Source organism: Grampus griseus (assembly GCF_964374135.1).
Source record: "Grampus griseus genome assembly, chromosome: 16".
Taxonomy (NCBI): domain Eukaryota; kingdom Metazoa; phylum Chordata; class Mammalia; order Artiodactyla; family Delphinidae; genus Grampus; species Grampus griseus.
The window spans coordinates 52,972,138-52,994,061 of NC_139010.1; the positions used below are offsets into that span (position 1 = coordinate 52,972,138).

General features: G+C 37.7%; 1 protein-coding gene across 7 annotated transcripts in view; it reads left to right on the forward strand.

Annotated features, from left to right (window-relative positions):
- The window catches only part of EXOC6 (exocyst complex component 6), a gene marked incomplete at its 5' end in the record, with an annotated part of 209,091 nt that overhangs the window by 174,368 nt on the left and 12,799 nt on the right, over positions 1-21,924 (forward strand). Inside the window, one exon of one of the 7 annotated variants that reach the window (XM_082674096.1) lies at positions 1,069-1,138. The exons of the other annotated variants lie outside the window; for them this stretch is intronic. Within the exon in view, the coding sequence (XP_082530222.1) occupies positions 1,069-1,098 (30 nt within the window). The 3' untranslated portion in view covers positions 1,099-1,138. Of the gene's footprint in view, positions 1-1,068; positions 1,139-21,924 lie in introns of those variants that run through there. 7 annotated transcript variants of the gene reach the window in all.

Genomic DNA, 21,924 nt, shown 5'->3' on the forward strand with positions numbered 1-21,924 from the left:
TCAAGTTTAGAAGAAAATTGAAAAAGCCGTTCTGTCTCCCAATTATAATCTGTAAAGCACTGAACAACGTACTTATGAAATATTTTCATAACATAAATATGAAATAACCTAAATATTTTTATAACCTAAATACATATGAAAATGTATTCATATTTATTCTGTTTACAGTTGGTGCTCATGTATTATGCCAAACAAGAAACACTATTATGAGTGACCTAGATCTACAGATGGTTAGCTTTACTAAGTTAAGGGGAAGATAGTAGAAAATGAAGAAAGTGGATTCTGAACTTCCATTTCAGTTTATTAGAAGGTATTCTTACTATTGAAGGTAGATCCATTTTCTTTACAAGGAGTTCTCTCTGTTGCTGTCCTGTTGCCCCTAATAAGATGATATAGAAAACTGAGTCCTTTACCAAGGTGGAAACAGGTTTGGTGGTATATTCATTTCCAAATTAGGTTATGACCACTTACATGAATATTACCTCCAGTCCAAAGAATATGTGATTCAAGGATAGCTCCCATTATATACAAATAATCTGTTCACAGAAAATTTGAAATTTATTGTTTGCTGTTTTCTCAGTTTTGTATGAATTTTTATGCTGTTAACTAGCTTGTAATCTCATTGTAGGATTGTAGATGGGATCACATAATTTAAAAAAATTTTTTATTAGAGTATAGTTGATTTACAATGTTGTATTAGTTTCAGGTGTACAGCAAAGTGATTCAGTTATACATACAAATATATTTATTCTTTTTCAGATTCTTTTCTCATATAGATTATCACAGAATATTGAGTAGAGTTCCCTATGCTATACAGCAGGTCCTTGTTGGTTATCTTGTCTTGTATATAGTAGTGTGTGTATGTTTATCTCAAGCTCCTGATTTATCCCTTCTGCCAGCGTTTCCCTTTTGGTAACCATAAGTTTGTTTTTGATATCTGTAAGTCTGTTTCTGTTTTGTAAATAAGTTCATTTGTATCATTTTTTGAAAATTAGATTCCACATATGAGTGATATCATATGATATTTGTCTTTCTCTGACTTACTTCACTTCATATGATATTCTCTAGATCCATCCATGTTGCTGTAGGATCACATAATTTATAAAGCTGTTGGCAAAGATTCTGTTCCTTGATTTGTCCAGGTAGGTAGTTAGTTCAAAGCAGAAAACTCTGATCCTAGGTACTTTCTTCCTTCAGACACAATCATCATTTCACAGCAAAGAAATCCTCTTTACAAGCATATGGCTCACTAGGGAATTGTTATGAAGGCAGACTTATAAATATTAATAAACATCTCAAATCTTTTTGGTTGATTTACTTATCAAGTAGTGCACTTAGAGGCATTAAGTCCTGATTGACATTTCCTCATCAAGGTAATTTCTTTTCTTTTTTAAAATATTTATTTATTTATTTATTTATGGCTGCATTGGGTCTTCATTGCTGCGCGCGGGCTTTCTCTAGTTGCGGTGAGCGGGGGCTACTCTTCGTTGCAGCACATGGGCTTATCATTGCAGTGGCTTCTCTTGTTGTGAAGCATGGGCTCTAGGCACATGGGCTTCAGTAGTTGTGGCATGCAGGCTCAGTAGTTGTGGCTCGTGGGCTCTGGAGCGGAGGCTCAGTAGTTGTGGCGCACGGACTTAGTGGCTCCGTGGCATGTGGGATATTCCCGGACCAGGGCTCGAACCCATGTCCTCTGCATTGGCAGACGGATACTTAACAACTGCAAGGTAATTTCTTTAAGAGACTTAAGTGAATAAAAAAGTCTATTATGAAACATTTAGAATTCTGAAATCTATTATGACAAGTATATAGAACTGTTAAAAGATTTATATAGAAATAACTAGTTAATATAAAACACAGTTTTAAAGTATGGTAGTTAGTATGCAGTGGAAGTGAGTAGTGGATAGAAAATTTTGATGAGCTAATTTTTGACATATTAATTTTTCTAGTCTTAACAGAGGCTTAAATTATTTTCTCTGATTATTAATGTTAAAATTTAATTATGCTATCTTCTTGTACTTTTGTATTCTAAAACAAGAAGAGGGACTTCCCTGGTGGCTCAGTGGTTAAGAACCTGCCTGCCAGTGCAGGGGACACGGGTTCGAGCCCTGGTTCAGGAAGATCTCACATGCCACAGAGCAACTAAGCCCATGTGCCACAACTACCGAGCCTGCGCTCTAGAGCCCACGAGCCACAACTACTGAAGCCCGCGTGCAGCAGTGAAGACCCAACACAGCCAAAAATAATAAATAAACAAACAAGAAGATGCAACTAATTCTTTTTTTAAAAAATTAATTTATTTATTTTTGGCTGCGTTGGGTCTTTGTTGCTGTGCGTGGGCTTTCTGTAGTTGCAGTGAGCAGGGGCTACTCTTTGTTACAGTGCACGGGCTTCTCATTGCAGTGGCTTCTCTTGCTGTGGAGCATGGTCTCTAGGTGCACAGGCTTCAGTAGTTGTGGCACGTGGGCTCAGTAGTTGTGGCACGTGGGCTCAGTAGTTGTGGCTCGTGGACTCTAGCGCATAGGCTCAGTAGTTGTGGCATATGGGCTTAGTTGCTCTGCGGCATGTGGGATCTTCCCGGACCAGGGCTCAAACCTGCGTCCCCTGCATTGGCAGGTGGATTCTTAGCCACTGCGCCACTAGGGAAGTCCCAATGCAACTAATTCTTGTCTTCAGCTACTGGACCACTGTGATATAACTTGAATTTTATGATTTGAGAGGCCTGGATTTAATAATTTGATAATGATAGTTATTTTTTACCTATATTTGTTTTTCAAATTAACTTACAAACAGTTTAGTGGTGAAATGCCAAGTATGGGAATTGGCCAAAAATAAAATTCATTTTGAAAACTTTAATCTCATATGAGGTGATGTAATGTTTTTTATCAGTATCAGTGATTATTTAAATAAGGATACCTTAAGTTTCAGTAGTGTTTTTATGTTCCTGACTTCATAAAGATATTTCATAGCAGCATATTATTTTAACACTTTTATGTGAAGTAGTATATCACCAAACATAAAGAGGGTGCTAACACTTTTATTTACATTTCAGTTGAATTTCTGCACTTTTCCTTTTTTTTTTTCCCCTGGTCTGTGATCCATTTCTGTCTTAATAGGGCAGCTGACAGTTCTTTTCAAGTATACTTAGAAAGGCAAAAAAGCCCTTTTCATAGTACTTATAAGGGGTCATGCTTCTGTTTTTTAGTTTGAATTTGATACTGCTTCATGAATTGCTGGGTATGAAAGATTAGGAAGTAGGTCTAGTGGTCAAATTTTACCTGCCCACCCGGACTTTGCCCTGAGGTCAAACTCCTGATATTTGCTGTTCTGAATAGAGGAGTTGATGACAAGTATGAGCTGATACAAGAGGAAAGTTAGAACCATATCAAAGCTGAAGGCAAGAGAATTGGGACTCAATGAGAGACTGTAGCTAAAAGATGGATCATCAGAATTGCCCTCTTCTAAAGAAAAGGAAATAGCTGACCTGTGAGTGAAAAGACTTTATCATCCTGCCAATCACATGCTTGCTAATGGAAGCCAGTTATCTCAACAACATTTTAAGACCTACTGCCCCAATAGACAATGTGGAGGATTAGCAGTACTGGTACTGCATTATGTGAGCATACTACTTCACTCAATTTTAAACGTGCCGTTTGAACATGATTTGTCTGTGTATACATGTTTTATAAGTAAAGCCTACCATCCTTCTACCCCCAGTTCTGAAATGAAGTCGCTAATTGGTGAAGGACTTTGGTATACTTACTTGCATCTGTTTTCTTTTACAAAGACCATCTCTTTTGTTAAATGTAATCTTTCAAATGGATTTCAAAAGAATTTTAAAATATGTAAAATTCTTTTGACAATGTATGAAAACCTTAAAATTTTTAAACTGTTTTTATTATAAGACTCTGTATAATGTATAGTATTCAGTGATACTTTTTAAAATAACTCGTTCTTAATACATAGCAAGATTTCAGTAAATATCACTGGAAAGTGAGGTGTCCCATATAACTGAATTTCCCAGGAAACTAAAGATTAGGTTTTTTTGTTTTTGTTTTTTAAATTTTATTTATTTCTGGCTGCATTGGGTCTTCACTGCTGTGCGCGGGCCTTCTCTAGCTGCGGTGAGCAGGGGCTACTCTTTGTTGCAGTGCGCAAGCTTCTCTCCGTGGTAGCTTCTCCCGCTGCGGAGCATGGGCTCCAGGGCCCGCGGGCTTCAGTAGTTGTGGCTCTCGGGCTCTAGAGCACAGGCTCAGTGGTTGTGGTACACAGGCTCAGCTGCTCCACAGCATGTGGTATCTTCCCGGACCAGGGATGAAACGCGTGTCCTCTCCATTGGCAGGCGGATTCTTAACCACTGCACCACCAGGAAAGTCCACTGAAGATTAGTTTTTAATCACCAAAACTCTAAAAATGTAGCCAATTTAGCAGGAAACTTTAAAAATGTATCTCTCACTTTGATAGCTTCTTATTGAACATATTTCTCACAGTAGACTGAGCATCCATGGCTCACTAATAATCCTAATACTAAATCCTCTTTACCTGGTCCTATTTCACTTTGTGATAAGTTAGAGTGGCAAGATATTATTGCAGCACTTGACAATATCTTGATAATCCTTCAGACAATATGGAGAGGTTGAGGTAGATTGGATGATAATACAATTAAGTAGGTTTGAAGCTAATAAAACAGTTTCTTCCCTAAAGAATGTTGGCTGATGTATCTTTTCACCGTATATTTTCCTGAAGTGTCTTTCCAGGAACACTGATTTCTCAAGATGAGAAAAGATTTCTTTAAAAAAGATTCCAAGTCAGCTAAGTTTGGGAAACACTTTGTACTCGAATCCCCTCTTAGAGACTTACCATGTGCATTAGAATTGTAAGGACTGAGAAATGGTGCAGTAAACCTAAACTCATCACAGAACACATCCCTTACTAATTTTGGCTTGTATTACATGAAATATACTTTGGGAAATACTGCTTTAAGTCAAGATTCTGGCAGCACCCTCTAGATGTCTGTCTTGGACAGTTTGGGATCAACATATTTTTTAAATGATGACTTGGATAAATACATAGAAGAAATATGAATTATTTGTATAGATTACACAAAGCTAGAAGAGTTACCTAAGATGATAGAAGACGAAATCAAAGTGCTCTCAGTAGTCTTGAGTGATAAGCCAAAGCCAAAAAAGTTAAATTTAGCAAGAAAAATATTAAGTGCTGTATTTAATTTTTTTAATTAAATTTTTAAAAATACAAGATGTAGGAAATCTGACTTATATTATGAAAAAGACCTGGTCATTTTAGTTAACTCCAAATGAACCAACAGCGTGCTGGGAATTCTTAGACTACGCTAATCAGAGTGTGGTATTTGGGTTATTAGACCGCTGTGCTTTGGGCTGTTAAGACTGTGCATGATGGTATGGACGCTCACAAATTGGAGAGCACGTAAGAGAGAACTACAGAGGTAGTGAGTGATCGGATACCTTGTCCTATGAAGAGCCTTTTAAAAATCTGGGAATAGGGAACCTCCGTGGCAGACCAGTGGTTAAGAGTCCTCACTTCCACTGCAGGGGTTGCAGGTTCGATCCCTGGTTGGGCAACTAAGATCCCATATGCTGCACGGCTAAAAAAAAAAAAAAAAAAAAAAAAATCTGGGAATATATAGTCTAAAGCCTTAGAGAGGTATGCCTTTGTAGTGCAAATCACATATGTGGTTCTTATTAGCTTACATATGAGCCATTTTCTTTTTCTATACCATTTTCTTCTGCCTGTTACAACCCTGTGCCATAAAAATTACAATTTTTCTTTCTCTATCTACAATTAGATTCCATTTTCAAGTATTTTATTTCAGGAAAAATAGGGAAAAGAGGAGTGATCATTCCTCTGAACTATATTTAGAGAATTTGAGAGAGAATTCGAATTGTGCAAAATATATATGGATCTCATAGCACTTTTCAAATAAATGTTTTATTGAAATATAACATACATTCAGGCAAATCATACTATTGCTGATTTTTGACAAAGTAAATACATCTCTGTAACACACAGATCAAGAAAAAGAACTTGACCAGTAAGTACCTCAAAAGAGACCCCTACCCCTTACTGCACTTCTCCCTCTCAAAGGATAGCAACTATTGTTACTTCTAACACCACAGATAAATTTTGTCTGATTTTGAACTTTGTATACATGGAATCATGCAGTATTAACTTTCTTTTTTAAATTTAATTTTATTTATTTTTTATACAGCATGTTATTATTAGTTATCTATTTTATACATATTACTGTATATATGTCAATCCCAATCTCCCAGTTCAACCTACCACCACCACCCCTGACCCCAATATTAACTTTTTGGTTCTGCCTTCTTTTGCTCAATATTATGTTTGTGAAATTTATCTATGTTGTTACATGTAGCTATGGTTCATTCATTCCCTTTGCTGTGTAGTCTACCATTATATAAATATACCATAATTTATTCATTCTACTATTGATGGACATATGAATTGATTCCAGTTTTATTGTTACAGATTGAACTAACATGACATTCTTTTGCATGTCTTTTGGTGAACAGACCCATTTTTGTTGAGGTATTTACCTAGGAGTGGAATTGCTGAGTCAGGGGGATAGGTATATGATCAGTTTGAATAGACACTGTGAAGCAGTTTTCCAAAGCAAGAATATTAGTTCGTACTTCAGCCAGCAGTGTAGAAGAGTTCTTGTTGCTCTGCATCCTTGGTATCACTTGATATTAGTTGTCTCTTCCTTTTCAGCCATTCCAGGGAGTATACAATAGTTTTACATTGTGGTTTTAATCTGCGTTTCCTTGATGACTTATAAAATTGAACTCCTTTTCATTTATTTATTGTCTATTTGAATATCCTCCTTTGTGAGTAAACTTTTCAGGTTTTTTGTCATTTTTTTCTATTGGATTGTCTGCTTAATGATTTCCAGAAGTTCTTTGTATATTCTGAATATGAGTCCTTCCTTTGTCAAATGTGTGTATTGCAAGTATCTTCTCCTGCTCTGTGGCTGGTCTGTTCACTGTTAGTGGTGGCTTTTGATGAATAACAGCTCATAGTTTTGATGAAATCCAATTTATCATTTTTTCCTTCATGATTAGTTCTTTTTAATGTCCAGTTTAAGAAGTCTTTGCCTTCCCCTGAAATTGTAAATGTTTTTTTCTAAAAGTTTTATTGTTTTACCGTTCATATTTAGGTTTACAATCCATCTGGAATTGATTTTTGTGCATGGTATGGGGTGTAAGGTTCAAGATTGATTTTGTTCCACATGGTTACGCAATTGACCCAGCACCATTTTTTGAAAAGAATTGGCTGTCATAGCATTTTTTAAAATAAATTTATTTATTTTTATTTTTGGCTGCGTTGGGTCTTCGTTGGAGCACGTGGGCTTTCTCTAGTTGTGGGGGGGCTACTCTTCGTTGCGGTGTGCGGGTTTCTCATTGCGGTGGCTTCTCTGGCTGCGGAGCACGGGCTCTAGACGTGTGGGCTTCAGTAGTTTTGGCACACGGGCTCAACAGTTGTGCTCGCGGGCTCTAGAGCGCAGGCTCAGTAGTTGTGGCGCACGGGCTTAGTTGTTCCGCAGCATGTGGGATCTTCCTGGACCAGGGCTTGAACCCGTCTCCCCTGCATTGGGAGGCGGATTCTTAACCACTGCACCACCAGGGAAGTCCCTCTCGTAGCATTTTAATGTAAAATAGTTATAAAACACAAGACTTTGAAATATAAATGATATGTGCTTCTAATATACAAGTAAAATGCTTTCTGTTGTCCCCTAGCTAACTGTATGCTTATATTTCATGATTCATGCCATTCCCCATTAGCAAATTAGTTATCAAGTTGAGGTTTTAAAATAGCAGCCTAACTATACCCCCACCACATCAAAGGTATTTTTAAAAATAAAGCAATTCTAGAGCAAGTATTCATAACAATTCAGGTAACATAAAAGAAAAAAGCTAAGCTACAAGCCCATGAAGACAAGAATCATGCCTTTTTTGTTCACTACCATACATGTATTACTTAACCCTATTCCTGGCACATAGTAAACAATCAATAAATGTTGAATAAGTGAATGCAAATTATTCAGCTATATTCAAACATATTTTTGGTGTACAGAAACACCTTATTTGGAATTGGGATATTACATGTAAGTTAATGTTCCATGTAAAGAAACATACTTTAAAAGCAGTAAAAAAATTTTTATTTCCGTTATTTTTGGTGGGAGTATTTCCAAAAATACATGACACATTTCTTTGCCTTCTCAAGTAAACGTGTAAGCATTACAAACATTTCTTGATTTACCTTGGTGATCATTAGGGATACTAAAATAATAATGTGTTATTTCTAAGAAATGTTGTCATTGCTCCAAACCCAACTGTTCTTCTATGGATGAAGAAATATTTTGAACAGGGGAATTATAGGAATTTAGACAAAGGCACTATATGCCTTAATTGAGTGATCAGCAATGACTAAATATAGAGCAGAACTTAAATAAAGCACCATGTCCTAAACTTCTGTTATTTGGAACAGTGAGTCATGAAGAAAGTAAATTATAGACAAATAATTTTAGGAAATCCTGAATATTGTGTTCCTCTCTTGTAAATTCACAATTTCATTGGCACATGAAGAAAGTAAATTATAGACAAATAATTTTAGGAAATCCTGAATATTGCGTTCCTGTCTTGTAAATTCACAATTTCATTGGCACATTGAAGGCTTTGAGAAGTCCTATAATAGAGGTGTATCCCCTTTTTCCCCCCAAACCTGTTTGAGTACTAAATACTTTTCAAAAAAGAATCTCTTACTATCCTGCAAATCAGTGTTCTGTGGCACACAGTTTGCAAACACTGAATCATGTGGACCACTATTGCACTGCGTTACTCTGTGGATTCCTAGAACTATGTTCTGGTTAAAACATAGGGCTCTGAAAGCAAAAAGATAAGCCTTTCAGTAGATAGATGAAATTTAAATATTAAAATACAAATAATACAAAAGTGATGAAAATAGTAGAAAGTTTTCAAAAATAATTTGTTGAACTTCCTCTTTTTTAAAACATTCAGACGATTTTATGAAGGATGGTAATTACTAGAGGATTAATGCTGCTTAGATTCAGTAAACCAGTCAGTCAGTCATACAGAATAACTTGTTTTTAAGAAGCATGAGACAGTAACACAGGATTGCTTGTGAAGAATGAAGAGATTAAAGGGGGAAATTAAAATACCAGCTCATATGGAGTTCAGATCCTAACAGTTGTCAGATTCCTTAGTGAATCATCAAGGCTATTGTTATTGAGCCACAGTATGCATACTTGGAGAGAAATAAAGAATATATTTGCTACTTCCCCCCCTCCCCCTTACTAATACACTGTAAATGAGATGGGAAAATTTTGAAACAGATATTTTGATAAAATAATCAAAGTACGTTCTATATTTTGTTTGTTATAAAGAGCATCTCCTAGTATTAAATACATTTGAAGTGACTTTTTTCGAGATAACTGTACCTTTCCTTAAGACAGAAAACCTAATACCTTCCAAAATAAGAATCTTAAAACAAAGCCAAAACGTCACAAAGAAGATAGTATTACTACTTAGTGGTACTAAAAACATGATGAAAAAACTTCAAAGTCCTTTAGAACTTACAGAAATTTTTTGCCTAGATGGTTTACTTTACACATTAACTTAGCTGTAAGCACCTTCAGATACAAAAAGAGAAGGGGTAGGGGAACAAAAGCTGCTTTGTTCAGTTTGCCTCTTTTACCTGTCACCAAGTCCTCCCTAGCAGGCAAAGGAGGAGCTGTACACCTAAAAAACCTCTTTTACCTTCCATCACTTCTTTGATCTGACATAATTTAAAGAATATATTTTTTAAAAGTCATTTTGTGACCCAATACATGCATCTTTTTATTAATGGCACCCAGGGAAGATTCTCTGTGTCCCAGAAGAGTCAATGGACCATTCTGAATATTAAGCCAATTCTTTTTAGTTTTTTTTTTTTTAACTTTATCAATTTTTGGAATTTGACTATCCATATCCTGATCCAATATGATCTCATATAGTTGGAACAGGAGTATAGTATATGCCATTTTTAAAAAAGGCAACCCATAAAACTACTTCAGATCTGTTTTCTTATTTATATATGTCATCAACATACATGTCATTTTCTTTCATGATAAATCCCAAATCTGGGCTTCTCAGTACCATATGCTACATGAGGAGACTAAGCAGCTATTAGCTGTGACTATTGCTCATTTGACTTCTCCGATATTCTACCACTTCGTAGAGAAATCTGTTAGGAATGATTTGTAGCTTTTTACTGTTTTTTTTTTCCTTCAGTGTTCAACTCCACGAGCAGGAATTGGTTATAACATAGATTGCATTGCATAAAGGTCCTTATGTGCCTTTAGATCAGGGGTTCTAACCTGGGGATCACAGGTTGGTTTTAGGAGGCTTATGCAAAATTTTGTCTATATGTGCATATTTCCGAGAAGAAGGTCCAATGTTTTAATAGATTCACAAAGGCATCATATATGACCTAACAACAGTTATCTCACCATCACTGCTCTAGGGAAACAGAAAGCTGTCCAGATGAAGCCAGATCACAAAGAGCTGTCCCATTTCCAGAGATGTCTTTATTTATTAAACAAATATTTGAGCACCTGCTCTGGGCACTCTTTTAAGTGCTGCTGATACAGTGGTGAAAAAGATAGGCAAGATCCCTGCTCTTAAAACTTGTTTTGTTGGAGGGAGATCCATAACAAACAATGATAATTTCAAACAGCTTTATATAGAATTTCAAATACATTTAGATTCTGTGAGAAAAATAAAACTGGTTAACGTGAATAGTGACTGGGAGTTAGTGGACCACTTCAGATTGGGTTGTCAAGGGTAAACCTCTTTAAGGAGTAGGTATCCGAATGAAATTAGGAGATATGGGGAAATAGTATTCCTGGCAGAGGGAGGAGCAAATGAAAAGTCCTAAGGTGCTGTCAGGGAAGAGAAAGTATGGCTATAGTGTAGTGAGCAAGGGGAAGAGAGGTGCAAATGAAATTGGGAAGGTTATCAGAGCCAAGTCATGTAGGACCTTGAGGGCCTTGTTAAGGAGTTTGGGATGTTATGTGTGATGGGAAACCATTCAAGGATTTTAGGCAGGTTAGTATCATTCTCTGATTTGCATTTGAAAAAGATTTTGCTGGCTATTCTAAGGAGAATAGATTGAAAAGGGACAAAATTAGAATCAGGAAGAACAGTTAGATGATTATTTTCGTAGTCTAGGGTATAGATGATTGATTGCTATTACTTAATTACTGATGCTGTGGTTCACTATATTTCACAGTAGCTTCTTCATGCAGACTCAGAGGTTTCTGTTTTCAATATGAGAAATGGTTGAATTTATCCACAGCAACTAGTTTGTTTTTATCTCAAATACTGTGAGTTATCCAACTAATTATATTTTCTTCTTCATTACGGAGGTAGAATGCTCAAATATATAGGACAGAATCACGTGCATTTTGTATACTAACCTTATCTTCTCTCCTGTCTTCACTTTCTCTTGGCCCTGACTTTTCTCAGTTATTAAGCTGTATTTATCTTTTTTTTGTTTGTTTGCGGTACGCGGGCCTCTCACTGCTGTGGCCTCTCCCGTTGTGGAGCACAGGCTCCGGACGCGCAGGCTCAGTGGCCATGGCTCACGGGCCCAGCCGCTCCGCGGCATGTGGGATCTTCCTGGACCGGGGCACCACCCCGCGTCCCCTGCATTGACAGGCGGACTCTCAACAACTGTGCCACCAGGGAAGCCCAAGCTGTATTTATCTTGCATGTCTTTTTGTAAGTTGCTTTAAGATGCCTTTGGAACAAGGCAGTGTGTAAGTAAATTAAACATTTGTTAGCGGAATCCTAGAACTGTTTGTAGTAAAAGGCATTATGTATGGATGGATTTTCATTTATTGCTTCATTTACTAATTCATTTATTCAAGAAATGTTTATTGAGTGCCTTATGTAGCCAGCCACTGGGGAAACAGAATTGAACAGTAGACAATAAAATAAGAGCTAGACAATAAAATAAGAGCTAGAGAGATGAGTTAGTTGGTATCAAAGAAGATAAAGTTGAAGATAAACATGACTATTAGATTCAGAAAGATACCTTGGCTGAAAGGATGGAAATTAAGGAGTGTAGCGAGAAAGCCATTGAAGAATCCAAATGGTGTGTTGAGGAGGACATTATCATGTAGGAAATCAGGAAATAGGATGGATTCCTGCTTCTCCTAATAACTACCGTGTGCTGTTGGGAAACTATTTCCTGAACTATTTCAACCATATATTTTAATGATTTAATGAAATCTGTGGGAGAAAATGGTGTATAATTTACTTTGGGGAGAGATCTTTTTCATCGCATGCTTAATCTTTGTTGTTAAAATCAGTGAATTGTGTGAAATTTGCATTGCAGGTGTCATTAGTTGATTGAGTCAGAAGTTCCCATCTCTTTGTGTATACCATACTTCATCTGGATGATGGCAAGGCTTGTGTGCCAGACCTATATCATGTTAAACTATGAGGAGCATAGTTCCTTCTAACAATATTGCTGAATAAGGGAAGTACCCTGGGAACCCACTTCCTTGTTCTCTTTATCCTCTTCACCTAATTTCTTCTACCCTTTTATATACATAGTCAGACAGTCTCTCTCTAACATGCCCCCAAATGGTTATAAAATTTAGGAAAGAAGTTCAGATGTACTTCACCAGAGAAAGATAGGAGAAACCTGTTAAATATATACTGGTATTTGACCCAAACTGAACAACTTTGGATTCTACCTAAAGGGACATGAATGAGCCTTGTAAGTTATGAAGGAATTGTTAAGCCATAATTCTTGCCTTGGAGACTGGGTGTCTGCCAAGACTTTACTTTGAAATTTCTGTCTTCTGTTACTAATCTTAAGGCATCATAACATACAATTCTTTTGCCACTAGTCCAGTTTATTCTTTTATGATGAGGAAGAAGGCACTTTTAAATAACAATTATTTCCACTATAATTAAACACATCTTCTTTTGTTTGCATTGTATTTGTTACTATATTGTATACACACTCTGCTTGCTTAAACATGTCCCTGTGACTACTTCACAGGAACTTTCTTTAGAAGTTTTAAAGTCTTTGACTTCTTAAAGTATTAATGGGATTTGCCAAAGTTGTAGTATCCAAATGTTTGACTAGATATGGTAGCAGGACAACAGCTTGTTCACACAGCTCCTCCAGCAAGCATTTTTTCCTTAGACAATCCTAAATTCATTTGAAGTGCCAAAGAATTAAAGGAAGACGTTTTTGGGTTTACTCCTGAATATAACAAGATCAGACATCTCACAAAGTTTACCTTTAAGGTCCAGATATGAGAAAAGTATGCTGCCCTTTGGGAGAGCTTAGATTAGGAAGGATTAGGCTGTACCTAAATGACTTTTGCCTTTCAGTGTCATAATTCTGGTGCCTTACAGTTTATGTGCTTAACTAGGTATGTAATTTATGCTTATACCTTCTTCAGTTATTGATATAAATTTTGAACTTAGATTTTTGTGATTATTTTAAGGGTAAAGGTTTAGAGCTGTTTTGTAGTTTGGAAAATTACCCTCTAAATGATTTTTTGAAAACGGGAAAAAAATCAAACCAACACCATAATAATTACAAAAGTGATACATGCTCACAGTTCTTTTTGTTTGTTTTTTTTTTTTTTTTTTTGCGGTATGTGGGCCTCTCACTGTTGTGGCCTCTCCCGTTGCGGAGCACAGGCTCTGGACCTGCAGGCTCAGCGGCCATGGCTCACAGGCCCAGCCGCTCCGCGGTATGTGGGATCTTCCCAGACCGGGGCACGAACCCGTGTCCCCTGCATCGGCAGGCGGACTCTCAACCACTGCGCCACCAGGGAAGCCCTTGTTTTTTTTTTTTTTTTTTTTTTTAAGTAATTACAGACTCTCAAGAAGTTACAAATATAGTTAAGAGACATCCTTTGTATACTTCACCCAGTTTCCCCCAATCGTAATTTTTTGTATAGCTACCTACAATTATAAAAATCAGGAAGTTAACATTGCATGCTTCCTGTTTAAAACACACAGAAAAATCGAACATGAAGAAGTGTATAAAAGGAAAGCTCTCATTTTTTCCTCCTCTTCAACCTCTCAGAATCATTGGTGTGTTTCCCAATAGACTTTTGTTTTGTTTTGTTTTTGCGGTACGCGGGCCTCTCGCTGCCGTGGCCTCTCCCGTTGTGGAGCACAGGCTCCGGACGCGCAGGCTCAGCGGCCGTGGCTCAGGGCCCTAGCCGCTCCGCTGCACGTGGGTTCCTCCCGGACCGGTGCACGAACCCGCGTCCCCTGCATAGGCAGGCGGACTCTCAACCACTGCACCACCAGGGAAGCCCCCAATAGACTTTTTTAAATGTACATTTAAACACACACACTTGCACCCGCTTGTGTGCACACGCGTAGAATTCTTTGCTTGAGGGGGGAAGTGGATCATATACGCTAAAATTTACATTTTTCATGCAACGCTACATGATTTCATATTGGTAACTATGGCTCTACTTTACTCTTTTTCACTTCTTCATAACATTCTATCATATGAATATACCATAGTTTATTAAACAAGTTCTCTTTTGTTGGACATTAAGGAGTCTCCAGTTTTTCTTTCTTTTTTCTTTTTTTCTTTTTAATATTTATTTATTTGGCTGGATCGGGTCTTGGTTGCGGCATGCGAGATCTTTCATTGCGGCACGTAGGCTTCTCTCTAGTTGTGGGGCACGGGCTCTAGAGCGCGGGCTCAGTAGTTGTGGCAAGTGAGCTTAGTTGCACCGCGGCATGTGGGATCTTAGTTCCCCCAGGGATCAAACCCATGTCCCCTGCATTGGAAGGCAGATTCTTAACCACTGGACCACCAGGGAAGTCCCTCCAGTTTCTCTGCATATAAGTAATGCTGCAGTTAATATCGCTAGGCATCTATATTGAGCAATAGTGTAAGTATTTTTACAGCCCTTTAGAAGTGGAATTACTGGGTACTGCCAAAATAATGCTCAAAAAAATTATACCAATCAGAGTTTTTATTTTATTTTATTTATTTATTTATATATTTATGGTTGTGTTGGCTCTTCGTTTCTGTGCGAGGGCTTTCTCTAGTTGCGGCAAGTAGGGGCCACTCCTCATCGCGGTGTGTGGGCCTCTCACTATCGCGGCCTCTCTTGTTGCGGAGCACGGGCTCCAGACGCGCAGGCTCAGTAATTGTGGCTCACGGGGCTAGTTGCTCCGCGGCATGTGGGATCTTCCCAGACCAGGGCTCGAACCCGTGTCCCCTGCATTGGCAGGCAGATTCTCAACCACTGTGCCACCAGGGAAGCCCCAATCAGAATTAATTTTAAGAGAAATGCTTAAGTTAGTAAATATGACAATAAACAAAATTAACAGATTTATGGGGAAAAATTATTTGTGTAATTGTGCATTTGGACAAATAGGGAATATTCCCTATCTATAAGTATTATAGTATGATTAATTTTGAGGTAAATTTTCAATGTGTTACAAAAGGAGTGAGTCTTTGTCTCCATAGACTGGGAATTATAAGCCAGTGCATAATGTACATAGAGGTAGTCCCAAATCTAAATGTTTTTAATCATTGATATTCTTGCTATTTTTTTCACTGATAGGGATAGGTTAAAATTTTTAGAATAGTCTGCCAGCAATAAAGAATAGTAATATTCTGGCTTTTAATAAATATTATACATCCACTAATTATTAGATATAAAATCAGTATTTGACACTTTCCAAAAGGGAACTTTATCCTTCCTCTCAAAATTAATTCACATTTTTGCCAAAATTCCAATTATTCATTTATAAGAAATAATATTTTTCTCTAATATTTTTTCTTTTATTAAATAGAAATGTTTCTCTTTTTTTAATATAAATTTATTTTATTTATTTATTTATTTTTGGCTGTGTTGGGTCTTCATTACTGCGTGTGGGCTTTCTCTAATTGCGGCGAGCGGGGGCTACCCTTCGTTGCGGTGCACAGGCTTCTCTTGTTGCGGAGCACGGGCTCTAGGCACGCAGGCTTCAGTAGTTGTGGCTCGCAGACTCAGTAGTTGTGGCTCATGGGCTCTAGAGTGCAGGCTCAGTAGTTGTGGAGCATGGGCTTAGTTGCTCTGCGGCACGTGGGATCTTTCCTGACCAGGGCTCAAATGCGTGTCCCCTGCATTGGCAGGCGGGATCTGAATCACTGTGCCACCAGGGAAGCCAGAAATGTTTCTCTTTTTAATTATAGATTTCTTTGAGTTGTGAGGATAATTTATGAGAAGTTTAAATATTTAAATGCTTTGTCAGAAAGATAGCAATAGTGTAGTTTGTTTCACATACTAATGAATATTATAACCAGAAACACCATATTCACTGTTACGATTTTTTTGCTACATATAACAAAATCACCTGGATTGCCCATACTATATTTGGTATATCTAATGTGAAATCTTACAGCAGTGTTCTAAAACACCTTACCAAGCATTCTTTTTGAAAGCAGATGGGTTATACATACAAATAAAAAGAAATCCTGTGTAAATTAAGCCATCCTAAATAAGTTGTTTAAGCACTTAATTTATAAATTGAGGAAATTAGTTTTTAATCCTACTTCACATATAAATTTGAACAAGACAATCTCTCTGAAACTTGGTTTCTCCTTTTATAAAGTATAGAAAAGCCTCCACTTCACTGGAATGAGATGTTCAAGTGAAAAGTTATACACAAATATGATTAATGGTCTGAAATAGAGATAAAGAAAAATTAACAGGTGATTTGTGAACTTTGTGTAAAGACTATCAGGACCCACTCGGTAATCTATGTGTGAAAGTGTCCCAGAGTCAGGCTATATTTGTGCAAAGCTTTTCTAGTAGTTTAAATTAGAAGCTTTTACATGTGCGTTAATTTCTCTGCTTTTCCTTTATGGCTGTGTTTTGTCACAGAAAAGACACAGTCCTTAAACTTTTGCATCTCAAAGTGTTCTATGAAATGTAATTTAGTTCAGTTCAACAAACTTTTATTGAGTATCCTAAAGGAGAGGTAAGACAGATTACCATGCCCTTGAAGGACTCATAATTTGGTTGGAAAGTGAGAACAGACATAACCCCGAAATTAGGTATATGTACATATTCCAAACTTTAGGAAGTTCTCAGTTGTCTATAGAGCCACCCATCCTCAAATTTAGATGGCTCGGGGAACTCAACACTGCCAACATTCAGCTAGCACTTGGAAGGGATGCATTCCGCTCTTACATGTTTATAAAACCATGTATTAAAATAAATTTAGATTAGTGTACTTTAGGTCAGTAGTGACTTCTTAAGAGCCAAGTGGATAATATAGTCATGATGAAAATTTTTGCTAATATATATTGAAAGGCTGAGATTGCTGAAGGGATTATTTGGCTTGAGAATTAATCATTATAGTATTTTTGCCTGAACTTCCTTCTTAGGTATACATTACAGTGCTTAGTACTTAATGTTAAGTGACAGTTTAGTCCCTAAAGTGTGTTACAATTTATAGTTCTTTATCTTTGACTCTTGTGTTTTCTTAAATGTCAGATCATCTTCCAATTACCTTCGGTCTGTGACTCAATGGTTTTCATGGTCATGAAATCCTAATACTTGAGAATTAGAAGGGATTTCAGAAAATCTAACCAGAGCTCCTAGAAGCTCTCCCCTTAACCAGGACCGTTGCTGCTGCTCCAGATGTCTTGAGATAGCCCACGTTCAAACAGAGGCCTCTCTGCTCTTTTGAAAACTTCATGGCAGCTTTCACCATTTCTTCCTGAGTCTTGGTCAGACATTGTCATTTCTGACACTTCCCAACCATGCATCCCTCCTTCTAGATGATTAAATATTTGATTGCTCAATAAAGTTAAGCACTTTCTCCCTCTCTTTCCACTTACTTTCTCCATTCCTTCCCACCTCCCAACCTTTTTCCTGTCTCATTCCCTCATTGTTCTGTTTACTCTGTACCTGTTCACTTCTTGCCCTCTTACACCTTCATTCCAATGTAAATGGCCCTACAGCTTTTACTGTGGGGCAGAATGTTTTCTCTGCCTCCTTGTTGTAGAATTCTGAGAGTACTGCTAAGCCCATAGCCCTCTCTAGTGGTAGCCATGCATTCTTCCACGGGCTACACTGTGTGAATGAGAGATTGTTGTTCTCCTCGTTCCCCATTTCTATTTATAGAGCCATGTTTTTCCACTCTTGAGTGAAAGCTCCAGCCCCTTTCAGCCTCCTTCATGCCTCTCTATCACCGTCAATCTCTCGCTGTTGCTTTTACAATCAGTTTATCTGTATTCACGCTCATCCTCACTTTCCCTCCTTCAGACTCAGATGATAGGTAGCCATTTTATTCAAGGCTCTCTCATCTTCCTATGCCCTTGATGCCATCTTTTTTTATGGGACTTTGTTTCATTACTCCTCTACCTTTCCTCTGCTTTATCTTTTTCCTAACTACCTTAGCCTAAAAACATGTTCAGATCTTTCCTATCTGAGAGAAGGAAAGAGAGAATAGAGTGTTTTCTTCTTTTTTTTTTTTTTTTTGGCCGCACTGTGCTGCAGTCAGGATCTTAGTTCCCCAGATCCGTGACCAGCGATCGAACCTGTGCCCCCTGCATTGAGAGCGTGGAGTCTTAACCACTGGACTGCCAGGGAACTTCAAGAGTATCTTCTCTAGTCTCATTCTAGCTATTTCCAATCTCTTTTTTCTCTCCTTTGCAGCCAGTTTCCTTAAGAGAATGATTTAGAAGGGATTATGTCCGTACTTCCTCATTTCTCAGTTCATTCCTCAACCCAACCTGCTTTGCTGCGCTGCTAACTAAAATAGTATTCACTTAAGTCACTAGGGAAGGCCAGTAGACGTTTTCAGCCCTTATCTTACTGGTTCTTCCTACTGCGTTTGATAATGTTGATCACATCCTCTCTCAAATTCTCTCTTCTTCAAAGGCTGTCCTCTCTTAATGTTCTTTGTCTGTCTCTTTTGTGGCTTTCTTTTCCTGCTGCCTAAATGTTGGTGTCCCTGAGGTTTCTGTTCTTAGGACACTGTTCTCTATCCACTTTACCGGGGTGAACTCATCCGTTCTCATCGGATCTCTGGCACAAATACTGTATGCCTTAGATACATATCTAGTTGTTTGGTAGACATTTCCAATGGGATGTGTGTCTTGTATCCTGTGTGGCCAAAGCTGTCAACTCATCATCTTCCCTCAATCTCGAATCAGATCTTCTTTCCATGTTCTCTGTTCTGGTTGATGGCACCACTCTGCTGTGTCCCACACCTAGTCATTCATCATGTCCTAGGGATTTTTCCTCCTAAATATTTCTATTTTTTGTTGTTGTTGTGGGTAGGGGTTTATTAATTTATTTATTTTTGCTGTGTTGGGTCTTCGTTTCTGTGCGAGGGCTTTCTCTAGTTGTGGCAAGCGGGGGCCACTCTTCATCGCGGTGCGCGGGCCTCTCACTATCGCAGCCTCTCTTGTGGAGCACGGGCTCCAGATGCACAGGCTCCGTAGTTGTGGCTCACGGGCCCAGTTGCTCCGCGGCATGTGGGATCTTCCCAGACCTTCCCAGACACGGGCTCGAACCCGTGTCCCCTGCATTAGCAGGCAGATTCTCAACCACTGCGCCACCAGGGAAGCCCCCTCCTAAATATTTCTTAAACCCAACTACTTACTTATCTGTTCTGGTGTATTCCAGTCCTTAACCACTGGACTGCCAGGGAAGTCCTGAAACAGCACTTCTTATCCAAGTGAAATATAATCAGATAAACAAGTCATATCTGTAGAGTATTGATCATGTGAGACATTGGAGGAACTTGATTTTTCCCAACCAAATGGTACCTATTTCTAACATCCTGAAACACCAATCATTGAATATCTCTTAATTAACCCAGATTCTTCTTAAGAATTAAATTCCTTTTAAAAAATATTGATTTATTTTCAACTTCTTTGTAAATACTTAAAGACTGCTTCCAACTTTCTTACCTGTTTGTTATCCCTCTTTCCCCTTCTTTGTCTTCCTAATTATCAACAGACTTTACCTCCTCAGCTATGTTGAGAGCAGTGGACCAGGCACCCATTTTATGTATTACAATGAAGAGACTCTATGTCTTGAATTTTTTCTGACAGAGTGTCAAAGGAAACAATTATTTTAACAGGATGACACAGGCTATTTTGCTTAGAAATGTCCTAATTTCCTGTTTAGGCTATCCAGAGGTCAGGTAGGGATTTCATTTTGCACTCCCATAGTGTAGATTCACATCATTGCAAGCATTGTAGGACTTAGATCACAAGCCATTTAATTCCACTGGCTGCATTTATCTTCCCAAGAAAATAAGTCCTTCTCCTGTTGTTTTTATTTAGTTTCTCTTTTTGTATTTTACTGCTATAACCTGTAGTGAAAGAGGGATGGATGCCAATAGCTATTTACCAACAGCTGCTTCTTAACTAAGGTGCATCTTAAAGTTTGCCTGTTGCCCTTTTGAAGTTCACATCAGAGTGTTGTTACTGTTACCCTGTCCCAGAAATTACCTGTAACTAACTAAGCACTCAGGCAAGCATCAGGTCCCAAAGTAAGCCATGGCTTCTCCTACGTATTGGGCTGGCCAAAAAGTTCGTTCGGGTTTCCCGTAACGAACTTTTTGGCCAACCCAATATGCACTTCCTTCATGAATCAGCTTTTGTGTAGTTTGATAACTGCCCCCTTTTTTCATATTTAATTATGCCTCGGGGCTATGGAAAAACCAAATTTATCTGTTAAAACAGACAAAGCAGCAAGTGTTCTGACATGTTTATTGAGCAAATTATTATACCTGACAAAAGGTAATTACATACAATCAGGTCTGGATAATTAGGGGTTAATAAATTAACATAAGAGAAGTAAGTGCCTTTTAGATTTAGAAAAGCAAAAAAGACATATCTTTTTAAGTTATTTGAGTAAAAATTATAAAATCTATTATAAGATTTGAAAGAAAAAAATGAGTGAGGATGCAAGCCCCGTTAAATACAAATACTCACCAAGATATTGTAGTATTCTTTGTCTTTAATATAGACCATAAAGATCCTTATTTTCTTTATGTCCATCATGCTAAGTATGGTAGACTAGCTAACTCTGCATTCTTTGGGAATCTAAGGCAAAATAGTAAAGAGTCTGTATTTATATTCTAGGACATAAAACTGAGACCTTATCTCTAGAAAGCTGAACAAATGACATACGTATCTGAAATTCAGTTCCCCACTTCACTAAAAATTTCTTGCAAGGCCTAGAACTGGGGTGTCTGCCTTAGTTTCTATGGTAATACCTTAGCAGACAGTGACAATCTCCCTTTTCCTTCTGAGGCAGTTGGGATTTAATGGTCATGGTATGTTTCATTTGTCTCAAATGGTCTGAGTTCCATGCTAAAGAATAGAATGATAATATGTCTTGGGGTCTGAAGTATTTAGTTTTAGTTTAGCTTTTTTTTTCCAAAAGCCAAAAGTCAGTGTTTATAACTAATGACAAATTATAAATAATATATATTACTTGCTAAAATTTTAGAGTAAAACATATGTGACTTATTTTTTGAAGACTAAATTAATCCAGCTATTAGCGTCTCCAGGTTGTCATTTGCATTATTTTAAAACACAACCATGGGGAGGAGGGGGGAAGAATATCCACTTAGACTCTTACACATTTTAAAAAATGGTTAGTCCCTCCCTCTTTTTCTTAGCAACTGCAGTCTAAAGGAGAACTTGAAGAAACCCCAGCCCAGTCTAGCTTCCCTCATTTGAACAACTACTATATCCTGGAGTAAAGACTCATTGGCATACAATTTTTCTTCATTGGCTAATCCATATTGTTTTCTTTGTTGTTTGATTTCTTCCAAAGTCAAT